Here is a 14,086-nt window from a genome sequence, read left to right as displayed (position 1 = left end):
CATCTTACATCCTGATTTTAACAGTTTATTTAACAAACATTATTGATAAACTTTCTGATAAACTTGAACTAAATTGTTAAAATTACTGTACAAACACAGATCCCTTTCTGGGCATTCAAGGCCCTTAATGTCTAACGGGATGTTTTCCTGTGTGGACTGTATGATTCATTGAGCTGTAGAGATCTGAGTTTTCTACAAGCTCTTCCAATAGGACTTATCTTCATTGAGAAATAATAGATTAAATAAAGTAGCCCATAAATTCCTCTCAGACTCCAAAGAAAAATCGTGTAGATGTGAAGATTGGTGAGGAGAGTGTTCCCTGCCCACCACTGATCACAGTGATGAGAAATAAAACATTAAAAAGCAGTTTGGAAGATGCATTGGACCTTCCCTTGGTGTGCGCTGACTCAGTATTTTACCACACTTAACGAATAGTTCAAAAGTCCAAGATTTATGCAACTTTCCATCAGTTATTTGAGTATATCTGGGTGGGTCAGCTGACCCTGCTAAGAAATATCTACCAGATTTTAACACTTCCACTATGGTCCAGTTTGGAAGGTAATTTGACATTAAAGCCCTTAGGGTCAGGTGCTTCTCCAGTGACTTGCAAGGTGCTGAGAGCCTGGGCCCAGAGCATAGAGGCCACACACTGGTCTTGCAGCAAATACAGTGACAGGGTTGGAAAGGAAGGGAAGATGAGAGGGAATAGGAGGAAAAGGAGAACATCAATTGAGTTTATATATAGCATTGCGCCACAGGGATCCTTTAACACAATTTTATTTGGGGATCTAATATTTAAACTTTTGCTACTTAGAAACATACTACACTGTGAAAGTGAAGAGTCTGTGCAAAGGCATTTTATGGGTGATTAATATTTTAGTTGTAAAGTGGTCAAATATAGACCAATTTAAGAAATTGAAGCCACTTATATGGCAAACATGTTCCTAATCCACGGGCTTCTTAAATCATTCTTTAAATTTTTCAACAAGTTTCTCTTGCTTTTCTTCAACTCATCAAGTATTCTCTCCTGTAGAGTCAGCTCAAATTGTTTGTCTCCCATTACTCTTCCCCTGCTCTCAGCTTCTGTCAATCTATCAGCCTTTTAGATCTTATTAGTTTCTCTCATACAGTCTTGCCGTGCTGAGCTGCTGAGCACTTCAAATGTGGATAGTGTGACTGAAGAATACATTTTTTTTCTTAAATTTTAGCTCATTCAAATTTACATTTAAAGAGCCCATGTGGCTAATCCCTACCTTATAGGATAGCACAGCATATTACATTGTGTATATCTTGTTTTTCCATCCAAGGGAATGTCAGGCATTACATTTTTATACTTCTTTTTAAGTTCCTACAACACTTGGCACAGTGTTATGTGCATATAGTATTGGTAGGAACTTGATTATGATAGTATTTTAAAAGATCATAAGGAATGAATTTCCTGCAAATACAGAGTTGGGAACTCTAATTTGGGGGTCTACAAACTTTGAACTATCCCACTAAGTTTTACTCTCCTATGTATACAGGAAATATCATTCAGTGTCTCCTCTGTCTCTCATGTTTTAGAATCTGTGCTGAACTCTGGGGATATAACCATGTGTGAGGTGGTCATGATTCCTGTCTTCACAAACCTTGAAGGGGAATAGAAAACTAAACATATTAAGTGTTGACTACATATTAAGTGTTGCTGTTGAAAGAGTCCGTAATAGAAGCATTGAATCCAGACAGGTCTGAGAAGGTCTTACTAAGTCTTTTTTATTATTTTTTTATTTTCAACAATAAAGATAAATTTTTTTCTCTCTTTATTGATTAAGGTATTACATATGTGTCCTTATCCACCCCTATTGCCCCCCCACCCCCTACTCATGCCCTCACCCCCTGGTGTTTGTGTCCATTGGTTAGGCTTATACGCATGCTTACAAGTCCTTTGGTTGATCTCTCCCCCTTACCATCTCATTCATTTGTGGAATATAATGAACAATTTACTAAGTCTTTAGATCCATGTCAGAATAGGTAGATCACCTGCAATTGACATGGCTGCCCATAAAACTCTTAGAGAATTCACTTTTATTTTGGTCACTTCTCAAATCAGAGTTAAGTAACTTTATAGCCAAACAATAATGTTGCCTAATGAGATTTTTATTAAAAAGCATTCCAATCAACACCACCCCTTTAGAAAAGAATATGTCAATAGGCATCAAAATTTTTAAAAGTTAATGTTCTTTGACTTAGAATTACATTTCTAAATTTCTAGCCTAAGGAAGTACAGTTGACCCTTGAACAACATGGGTTTGAATTATGTAGACCCCCTTACAAATGTTTTTTCAATAAATACAGTCAGATTTTAATATCTGCATGTTTCACATCCGTGGATTCAACCACGGCTTGTTGAAAATATTATTTTCACATTCCTAACCTTGGAATCCTGGCACAGAGCAGCATAATGTGAAAATGTGTCAGATGGTGCTTCCCAAGACTGATTTTAGGCAAAAGATCCTTATTGGCCTGGCCAGTGTTGCACAGTGGTTGCCCATTAACCAAGAGGTCACCGGTTCAATTCCTGGTCAGGGCACATGCCCAGGTTGCAGGCTAGATCCCCAGTGGGGGGCATGCAAGAGGCAGCCAATCAATGATTATTTCTCATCATTGATTTTTCTATCCCTCCCTCCCTCTCTCTTCCTCTCTGAAATCAATAAAAATTAAAAAGATCCTTGTTACAATTGGTTACATTTGTTGACTTCTATTGATATTTATTCTTTTTCTAGTGTTCTCATACCTTCTAATTTCTTTTCTCAAGATCATTGCTCTTGTCCTTTCATTTGGAACTTCTGTTTTCTTTTCTTCTAGGTTGCTTGTTGTGTGTTTTTCCTCAACTCTTTCCCAGGATCTTTTTTTTTTGGGGGGGGGGTGGGGGTTGGGGATGCATAACTAAAATGTGACTCACAATAGATAATCTATAGACCTTAAAAGCTATTTGGAGAAATATTACAAAGGTATCATTTGCTTCCTCATGGCTGGCAATCTCCTTGGACCTGTCCTAAGTGGTGATATAGTGATGACTGAAGCCCATTCCATCTTTCCCTGGGAACCCACAACACCATCTGAGACCAGGCAGGTGGGGTCCATCTTTTTAATGCCAGTATTTCTGAAGAGCAACTTATGGACTCTAAGACATTTATTGAAGAAGTCAGAGAAGGTAACCATTGGACAAACCAGTGGTGACTATCAAAGGAAGGAAAAAAGCAGGAGAGGAATTAATGAAAGCAGCAATGAGAATCAGAAAAGAGATGAATTATCAATGGTGGCAGAAACTTATGAAAGTTCCTCAGAGGTAAAGAACAGAGGAAGCAGTAAAAGACTCAGAGGAAGCACAGAAAAACATAAAAAACTGGAGCAATGGAGATGACCAAGATGATACTAGAAAGCATGTGGGTTAAGCTGCTGTGACAAACCCTCCAAATTTTATGCTTATACAGAAGCTCGTTCCTCTCTGCATGATGGGTTTAGATAAAGTGATGCTATGGAGCTGGTAGGCAGCTCTGCCATTCTTATGTGGCTTCCACCTATGGGTGTAAAGTGGCTGTTCTAGCTCTTGGCATATTCCAGCCAGTGGGATGGAGAAAAAGGACCAGGGGGCACATGCCCGATTGCTTTAAGGATAAGGTCTGGGTCGCATCCACTCACAGCTCATTTGGCTAGAACTTTGATACATGGCTACATCTAACTGCAAGGAAGTCTTATCTTTAGCTCTATAGCCAGGTGCCCATCTAAAAATCTATTACTATTGCAGGAGGTGAGAAGTGATTTGGGGGATAGCTATTTCTTCCTGCTGTGGATAAATAGAGCCAACCAAGAACTTTAAATGGTGAGGCACTTTACTATGAGCAAAAGAGTTGGCTTGATATAACTGAGACTGGGAAATGAAAGACTGTAGGTGTAAACCACTTTCTCTTTTAGCTAGAATTCTGTGTCTTTAAGAAACATGTATTTTGGAATTATTATATAATGCCAAAGATTGTATTCTTCTTCATCTCTTGAAATGGCACCTCTCTTCTTCCCTTTCATCATTCCAAACTTTTTATTCTCCGTGAATAGAAAATTCACGCATCCTTTAAGAAGTCTCCCCTCAACAGTTTCATTTCATAATAAAAAGCTCATATTATTTTCATTCTGCTAGTTCTACCTGTTATAACTCTTACTGAATGTGCCATTTTCCCCATTACATGTTGTCTTGCCTTGTTTTCAAATACTTTCCCAGGTCTATAATTTTTTGCTTCTTCCTAAAATGCTATAATTTTTCTGAAGGGAAAAGCCCTCTCTAACTTCGTTTGAATTTCTTGTGGTACCTCATAGTCCTGGGGGCAGAAAGCAGGCACTCAATAGATGGTTATTCATTTGCCTTGTTTGCAAAAAATTGATTCAGAAACTTTAGGTAGTGGATCCCCCAAATATCTGAGATACCAAACCAATCAGACCCTATCTGTTTAGTGATAAACAGAACTCTAATATCACATGGGATTCAACCATAAGAAGTACTGCTGAAGATAGTTTTATTTTTATTTTTATTTACAAAGCTTGCACTTCATGGAGATTTTACTGTAGTTGCAAAGAGAGCTTTGCTTTTAGACAAGTATGAAACTCTCTATGAGAGATAATGATAGGTTTTTAATGCTGAATATAGATTACGTCTACATATCCAGAATCTAAATAATCAGGAAGCTCAACCAACTAGAAAAACATAGCAAAATAGAGCAGGTCAAAGACTTATTTTAAAAAGCAAACTTGCAAGAAATGACAGATTTGACTTTATATCCATCTGTGTGTCCATTTATTTTTCTAGACCAAATACATACATATAGCTGGCAATTACCATTAATATACTATAGGTTTTCATCATATTTCATAATTGATCTTATAAAAAAATAACTTGGTATTATATTAAAAGGCTTAATTAATGATCTTCAATTGAGAGGGATATAATAAAAAATTATGGAAATTATTATGAAATAAGAATCATTCTCTGTGTAATTGTTGAATGATTTCTCATTTTCAGAAATTCCCAGTTATGCAAGATGAAAACGTGATCATAGAGTCCTCCCTTTCAGCCTTTAGTTGCCACTAAAAGCCAGGCTCAGTCCTCACCAGCTACCCCAACTGGATGGAACGTCATCCTAATACACCGAGGTTGCGGGTTCAATCCCCAGTCAGAGCACATACAGAAGCAATCAATGAATGCATGAATAAGTGAACAACAAATTGATCTCTCTCTGTGTCTCTAAAAATAAATTTAAAAAAAATCCAGACTCTGTCTTAAATAATTTGCTAGTTATCAAAATAATGTAAAGAGATGGGCAAGTGGGAAAATATAAGACAGAAGAACAAATTGCAAGTGTATTTAGTGGGTACAAAATATCCCAGGAATAAAAATAGCCCAGGAATAAGACTACTTGATATGCAAAAGGTACTTGATCTTTGTGAATTTGGGCTTGTAAAGGAATAACACTGCAGTCTTCAGTGCCTTGTTTCTGTCAGGGTAAAGTTATTTAAGGTATAAATCATTTTTTTTAAGGAACAGCCTTTTTATTTATTTTTTATTTACTAATTTGAGAGAGAGAGAGAGAGAGAGAGAGAGAGAGAGAGAGAGGAGGGGGAAGAGAGAGAAAGAAACGTCCATTTGTTGTTCCACTTATTTATGCATTCATTGGTTGATTGTTGTATGTGCCATGACCAGGGATCGAACCTGCAACCTCAGTGTATCAAGACTATGCTCTACCCACTGAGCTACCTGGTGAGGGCAAAGGTTTAACTCTTAAAAATAATTATTTACATAAACTATTACATTTATTTTTTCTATTCAGTGTAACTTGCAAAATAAATGTAACCTAATACATTTCATACAGTGGTGTACTATTGGTAAAAGAGTAGAGAGTGATACCTGATGGATCCCGGGTTCCAGCTATGTAGCTAATATTTTAACCCTTCTATAATGTCTAAGATTAGCACATGTGTGTAGTTCCTGATTTGGACTAGACCTTTAGAAAGCTTCAAAACAGTTCAAATCCATGGGAACTCCTTGGGCTATTCTTAAATCCCGTTGAAGTAGATAGTTTTCATATAATTGTTATTTTTTATATTGGCCCATTCCTTTCTCTATCATTTTCTTTTCTTTTCAGAGATGAAGTACTTAAAGTTAGTCTTATAAACTGATTTCTATCAAAATAAATATATGTCTTACTGCTCTGTGTGAATAATGTGTTTTTGCTGTTTCTGAGGAACCATATCATTTTAAATTAATTATAGATGAATTCTAAGTGGTCTAATCTTGTGGCTTAGAAAACCTTAAAAGAAAGAAAGAAAGAATGGAAGAAAGAAAGGAAAGTAACCATTTAAATAAATAGGTCGTAGTGTAAAGCAAAAAGAGTTTCTTTGACAGCTATGGAATGTGAGTCTAATTTCTACATGCATGTTAGACACTGCTGATTTAAGTTCGAATTTGGCAGAATATTTATAATTTATTATATCAGACCTAAATTATATGTTGTATTATACTTTAATGCTATGTTTATTACATTGTTGAAAACAATGTAATTATGACCTCCTGATATACTATGTAAAAAGACAATCTCTCTTCCACTGGGACACGTTTGGATTTGTTTTTATTTTACTATTGATTTCTAAAACTGCAAAATAACATTTTTCTGTCACAGTGCGTGCAGTCTCGCACAATTTCTCACAGTCTGCCAAAAGTTCCATCAAAGGCACTGGTCTTCAAAAGACGCGATCTAAAGTGTTTTGTTTCCCATCCATTTCTTTATAAGATTAATTGAACAGAGCACTCTAGTGGATCCGTGACTCCATTAATCAGACTGAAATTGACAGGAGCAATTCCGGACTTAGTTTTTGAGGGAGAATGTATCTGCCTGTCAGCCAAAATATTGAAGAATTATCTTAATTTTTTATCTTTTAGGTTTAGATACATCTAGGAGGATATTTTTAATTTTATACTCTTTTCCATGTGGGTAGATACTCATGAAGTATCATAAATAGGACGTTACCTTTAATGGTAAAGCAGGGTTTATAAAGACATTATTTTAAATAAATAAACTTGCTTTTGAACCTTATTTGGCTACCAAGTAGGTCCTTCTAAAACATGAAATATTTTGTTTTATAAGATGTTTCTATTAAAAATATCAGTTGTTAAACAGCACCATTTTCCGCAGTGAAGAGAAGAATGGAAAATATTAAATAGAAATAAGTTCTCAAGGGGTAAGCATTGCATGAATCACTGTCTCCACCTAGTGCTGGCTTTCAGGAATTAAGATTCCCAGAGTCCTTACTGATCTGTAAAGTCCTAATTTATGTTATGCACATGTACAGTCATTATAGCTGGGTCTGCTGGTGCTATTACAATTAAGGGTCTGTCAGCTCTTCATTTATAAAACAGAATATTAAGAGGTCTATTGCTTTTACATAAAAGCTCATGCTGTGTTGGAACTCTGCAGTCTAATGGCCTTTGCTCTATGTGAGTGTTTATTAACAGTGCAAGTTGAACTTGACCCATTCCTTTTAAAGACACCCTGATGGGTGGAAGTTACACAGGCACTGCCACCAGAAGGATGAGTCTTTTCATCAACAGCCTGTCCTTTGCCTTACAGTAATCTCTCTATATGCATCACACCAATAGACATCCACAAACTCAATTGATGTGGCAGGCTCTGGATTTTCATAGCATTTATTTCAGACCCTCTGGCACACAAGAGGAGACAAAAAATTTTTTTGTTTACTCATGTGGGAGAAAACCAGGACACTGGTTTCAAAGAAGTCAAGAAAGTATTTTAAGAAAGAGGGGATTATCGCACTGCTGTTAGTTCAGTCTGGAGAAATGACCTTTGATGTTGGTAATGTGAAAACCTGATGACTCAGTTTCATGGAGTTTCAGAGATGAAAATCTAACTCAAATTGGTTTATGGGGAAAAGGGAGGAAAGGAAAGGAGATGAGTCCTTTAAAGAATTTACTGTAAAGGGACACAAAGAAATAAGGCAATAACTGGAGGTAGAGGTGGGGTATAGAGAACAGGGTTTTTGTTTGGTTGTTTGTTTTTAAGATATAAAGCTATCAGACATTACACCGATGAAGAGTAGGAAATTTAATACTTCTAAATGAGAGAGGACATGGATCAAGGCAAAGCAGAAGTGTTGGCCTTAGAGCACAGATAGCTTTGCAGTTGTAGAAGTCAGGTTCTATGTTGTTAAAGAGCAGGTCTTTCCTGACACCACCAGCTCTTGGTGTACAGGCCCCAGAATTTTCAGCAAGCTTATGGGAAACCTGGGCCTTTGAACATGAATTTGAACACTGCAGGTGGTTCTGATGAGGCTGAGCTAGCTCAGAAAACTTTGCAGGCCCATCATGTAGGGAATTGTGGGTGATGGACTGCTCCTGTATTCTCATTCATTGCTCAGTGATTTATTACATTAATAAATGTCCATCATTTTATGTCTGAACTATAGTGATTATTATCTTCACATAATGTTAAATTTTATTGGCTAACATTGATTTAGAAATTTTACATCTTTAATTTTAAATAAGATTGCTGTGCTACTTCTTAAATTACCACTAACTGGCTTTATAGTGAAGCCTATCTCCCCATTCATGAAATAAATTAGCTAGGTTTTTGTATTTTTATGGTTAGAATATTTTATATAGCATGAAAATAATCTGTTTCATGTCCTATAAAGTTATGTGAGCAAGAACATGTTTTCTGTTTTATATTTAAAATCTATGAGGTGTTTTTTAAATATTCATTTATCAAAGATTAGCTCAATTTTTCTATTTGGTTTGTGTTATATATTTTTCATCTAAACTTATATGCAAAAGATTTGTTATTTTATTTATTTCAACAACATTTCTGTATCAGTTTTCTGCTATCCTATTTTCTTAAATGATTTATTTCTATTTAAATATTATTTCCTTTCACCTCTTCCATGGGATAATTATATAGATTTAAAATAAATCCAATTAAGTGTTTTATTAATTTTCCTTCTCTAGTTCTTAATAAATAAGCATTTAACATTATGAATTAACCATTGACTATAATTCTAGATGTATCTTTTAAGTTTTCATGACTGTTATTTTTGTTGCTTCTAAATAGGTATTGATGATTGTGATTTTTTCCCCTATCTGATTTAATAGTATTTTTGGAGGGAGAATGTGTTTTTAAAATTATCTGGTGATTAAAATTTGTACTTTTCTTTACATCTAATTTTATTCTATCCCTAGAAGCCTGGTGCATGAAATTCGTGCATTGGGGGGATCCCCCTCAGCCCAGCCTGCACCCTCTCCAATTCAGAACCCCTTGGATGTCTGACTGCCGGTTTAGGCCAGATCCCCGGGACATCCCTCTCACAATCCTAGACCGCTGGCTCCTAATCGCTCACCTGCCTGGTCACCCCTAACTGTCCCCCTGCCGGCCTGGTCAACCCTAACTGCCCCCCGCTGCTGACCAGGTTGCCACCAACTGCCCCCCTCCCTGCCAGCCTGGTTGCTCCTAACTGCTCCCCCCTGCTGGCCTAGTTGCCCCTCACTGCCCCCCCCCTGCCAGCCTAATTGCCCCCAACTGTCCCCCCTGCTGGCCTGGTCACCCCTAACTCCCCCACCCCACCAGCCTGGTCACATCTTACTGCCCCTCCTGTCGGCATGGTCACCCCCAACTGCCCCCCTCTGCCACCCTGGTTGCCCCTAACTGCCCCCCCCCTGCCAGCCTGGTCATAGGCAGCCATCTTGTGAGGGCATGATGGTCAATTTGCATATTACCTCTTTATTATATAGGATTTGCTACAAAGAGTGGCTTATTCAATTTTCATTTTAAAACTGTATTAAAATTGACTTTGTTAGTGGCAAATATTACAAGTGTTCTAAGAATTGTTAAGAAAGACATATTTTTAATAGGCTATAATATATGTAAAAATAGTTATACATTCATTAGTTATAACAATCAGATATTTTATATCCTTATTCGTCACTTTAAAAATATTTGCCTAGTAGATTACCATATGTTGTCTACGTTTGTTTCTCTTTGAATGTCTAAAAAGTTTTGCTTGATTTTTTCTATGTTAGTATTGTTATTTATGACATAGTTATTATAAAATGACTTTGTTATTCTATCTAATTTGCCTTTGTCTCAAATTCCACCATCAATTATGACTGCAAATTTTTCCTGATTTTTAAACATTTATTTTTTTATTTTAATATTACTTTTATTTGTGTCTCTTATACATAGTAAACTATCAGATTTGGGTCTTTAATTGTTTACCTAGTTCATAATAGTACTCAATAAGTATTTTGAAGTGATAGCTAACCTTGCTATATAACTCTTGTCTTGTATTTTGTTTTAGGTGGGCCATAAAACATGCAGGCACCAGTAAGCCAGGCCAGTGGAAACATTCCAGAGTTGAAAATCCTCTCTGGAATAAGCTTACCTACATGTGGCCAGTCCTTCCCAGCGGCCAACTCAACGAGGTTGTATTTTAGTGGAAGATGTGGTTGTTGAGACTTAAGTTTTAGGGCCTAGTCAATGTTATAACAATTTCCATGCAAGTTTTCGATTCACAGTTCTTAGGTGCAAAAGATCACTTCATTCTGTTGTTCTATCAGTTGGTAATTTGCATTTAAGTTGCCTATTATGGAGATGAATTTATCTATTTTTCTTTTATTCTGTTAAATTTTACTTTATGTATTCTGATATTTAGTTCTTAGAAATACACATATTCAGAAATATTGTATCTCTATGGAGAATTGCTATTTTATCATCAGGTAGACTCTCTTGAGCCCTAGTGAAAGTCTCAATTTTCTAATACTAATAGAAATATTTCAGTTTTTTTTATTTGCCTAGTATATCTTATTTGTATATTTTTATATTTATGGGGTCTCCAATAATCAGCATAGAGTTCATTTTTAAATGACCTGACAGTCTTTATCTCTGCATAAGGACTTGGTCTATTTATTATTATTATTATTATTATTATTATTATTAAATATTTTTATTGATTTCAGAGAGGCAGGGAGAGGGAGAGAGAGCTAGAAACACAGCCCCGAGCCCACAACCGGGTATGTGCCCTGTCCGGGAACCAAACCATGACCTCCCAGTTCATAGGTCGACACTCAACCACTGAGCCACGCCAGCTGGGCTGATCTTTTCTATTTATTGCAATGACAGATATATTTAGATTATTATTTGCTTTTTATTTGTTCTGTTTTTATCTGTGTTATTTTTTCTCCATTCTTATTTTTTGATTGAGTTTTTTTTCTTATATTTTTCTCATCTACTAGTTTGGAAATTATATCATCTATTTCCATTCTTTATTTTTATTACTCTGAGCATTTTAACTTGCATATATAGATGATCAAAATCTAAACTTAACAAATATATCTACTTTTCTCTCAAATAATTGAGCACATTATGATATTTTAATGTTAGTGATTTGATTTGTAACTTACATGCTATTTTTGTCATGTATTTTATTTTTATATTCTTAAAATTTTCCATAAGATATTAACATTATTGTATGTAGATAATATTTACTTAGATTTACCCCAAAGTTTTCTTCCTTCTCCTTATAAATTCCTCTTACATCTTAGTCCTTCCAACCTTGGTTACTTTCCTTTTCCTTAGCATATCCTTCTTTTAGTTATGGTAGCAAACTTCGTTTCTACTTATCTGAAAATGTCTTTATTTTGCCCTCATCGTGAAAGGTATCTCCACTTAGCAAACTGAAGATATCACCACTGACTTCTACCTCCCTCTGTTGTTATTGAGGAGTCAACTATCACTCTAAATATTATTCCTGACAGCTTTTAAAACCTTCCCTTTTCTTCGATACTTAGTTTCACCAGAATATACCTGAGGTTCTCCTGTTAGACTTTCCACCCTTCTTTTGCCCTGGAAATCCTCTCCTGTGCCCTTCCCCTGGGAGAAAATGGAAGCGGAAGTTCACTGGAGTTTGGAAAATTCCCTCAAGATAAAATCCAGCTTCAGCACTCTGCTCACCTCTCTGGGTCTCTTTATCGCTATAGTATGTCTTGCTTTATCGCTAGATCAATGATACATTCTAAAAGATTTTTTAAAGTATTCTATCCTGATTTTTCTTAGTTGCTGTCATATTTTCTGGTTTCTACCAAGTTTTTTTTCTTTACCCTGAAATTACAATTTTCTATTTAATCATTGAGTGTCAGTTTTTTAGGGGAAGGACTGATGGGGTCTGAAACCAAGAAGTCATTGCTTAGGGCCCCAAAGACGCCCACATATTTGGACTGCAGTGAAGCAACAGTCTAGAAAGCTGCATTTTGTTGAAAGAGAAGGGAATTCTTCAAAATGCCAGAAGCTGTGGGTTGGGTAGCCTGAGCAAGGGGCTAGGCGAATTATGTGTCTAAGATTCAGGGTTTGCAGCAATAGTGAGAGCCAGGGTAGAGGCCAGGTGAAAGGGTAGCACAGAGAAACTAAGGGACCCAGCATTAGACCAAGAAAGAAAAAATGTGCTAATTATACACTTTTCTTCAGAGGTTCAGGAAGGGCAGAGGCTAAAACCCAGGGAGCAGGGAGGATAACTTGCTCCTCACTGGTGGTGAGCAGGTGCCAGTAGGTTGCTCAGAGGCCAAAGAGGACAAGAGGCACATCATTAGGGGCCTCCAAGGATCCAGAACAACTACCCACATATAGACCATGAACCCCTTTACTCAATGGTATACAGTTTATTGAAGTTTCATCTATACCCAGAAACCACAGTGAGGAAGGGAAAAGGAGAGATGTATCGTTGACAGGAAACAACGTTCTGGTAAGAAGTTTGCATGTTCAATTTGATTGACTATGTATCCAAAAGTGCAGAGCTAAAAAACAAACAAACAAACAAAGGCTTTTCCAACTTGGCAGAAACTGGGACATCTCTAATTGGACTATCAAATTTCCCACCCACTCAATGGGATGTGGGGAGGTCAGCCGTGCCTCGGCGGTAGTGTGCTTTCTTATATAGGGGAAGAGAGAACATTATAATGACTGCAAATGTAACAGATATTGTGCCTATATATTTCAGTATACAAGTAAAGTAATTTAGTTAATTAATGAATTTAAGTGATGAGTGGTAATTATATTAGGAAAGCTAAGTCAACCAGGTTCCTTTTAACATTTACTTTTTAAAAAAATAAAATTTTGCCAATAGTCTGGGATTTGACAATTATATGATCTTAAGGATGAAAATGGACTCCTGAGTTCTCCAGCCATTCAAAGAGAACAATAGTTTTTGGGCAGAGTGAATAAGAAGTTGGCTCTCACTTGTAAGTCAAAGGGAAAGGACTAAGGCGCTAAATCAGCTAAAGTGATACAAATTGACCATGTGTTGCAAAATGACTCAGCCTAAGAGTCCTGTTATCTTGAAATATTTGAGAAAGAGAGGAAAATACTTATCAAGCAGGGAACTCAGTTTTCATTCAAATTAAATGTGACCCATTTCACTTAAAATCTGAATCTATCTTATCTGAAGGAACCATATTTTCTTCAATTCTATTGCCACATAGTCTATTTCGTAAGCAAAAAGATACTTTTATTAGTGTATAATTAAATACAATAAATATTTTGTTTGGAAAAGACTTTCCGTTTAAGTAAACTGCAATTAAAAACGTGACATATGATGGGATTCAGAACACTTTGGTCACTGTAGGTATATGTATTAATTTTATTATAACTTTAATATTCCAACTTTACTACTTATCTAATAATTATTTATTATATATGTAAGCAATGCAGGTAGAGCAAGGAAGGAGGTAGACATGGCCTCTACCTTCATGGAGCTTACAGTTTAAACAATATAGGCTATGTGCCACAAAGGAAGGAATTGGAAAGGAAGAAGGCAGAGTTGGTGAATAGAAGTCAAATAAGGGAGAAAGAAGAAACTCACATAAGAAGTTTGGTGTCCCAGAAACAAGACTATTTGTTCATTCAGTTATAAGGTCAGTATGAGGAAAGCTAGCCAGGCTGATTGAATGAGCCTGAAAATTAAGTCCAAATAGGAAAACTAAGAAAACCATCTAAGAAACACTATC

At 36.2% G+C, this 14,086-nt stretch overlaps 1 protein-coding gene across 2 annotated transcripts in view; it reads left to right on the top strand.

Annotated features, from left to right (window-relative positions):
- The window catches only part of LOC308257537 (doublecortin domain-containing protein 1-like), a gene marked incomplete at its 5' end in the record, with an annotated part of 130,027 nt that overhangs the window by 47,344 nt on the left and 68,597 nt on the right, over nt 1-14,086 (top strand). For both annotated transcript variants that reach the window (XM_080687425.1, XM_080687424.1), the window contains one exon: nt 10,390-10,513. In XM_080687425.1, coding sequence (XP_080543551.1) covers nt 10,390-10,513 — 124 coding nt within the window. The remainder of the gene's footprint in view (nt 1-10,389; nt 10,514-14,086) is intronic.

This window comes from Plecotus auritus (assembly GCF_963455305.1).
Source record: "Plecotus auritus genome assembly, chromosome: 9".
In the NCBI taxonomy this organism is placed as follows: Eukaryota; Metazoa; Chordata; class Mammalia; order Chiroptera; family Vespertilionidae; genus Plecotus; species Plecotus auritus.
The sequence above is the reverse complement of the archived record's forward strand: the minus strand, read 5'-3'. Positions and strand labels throughout refer to the sequence as shown.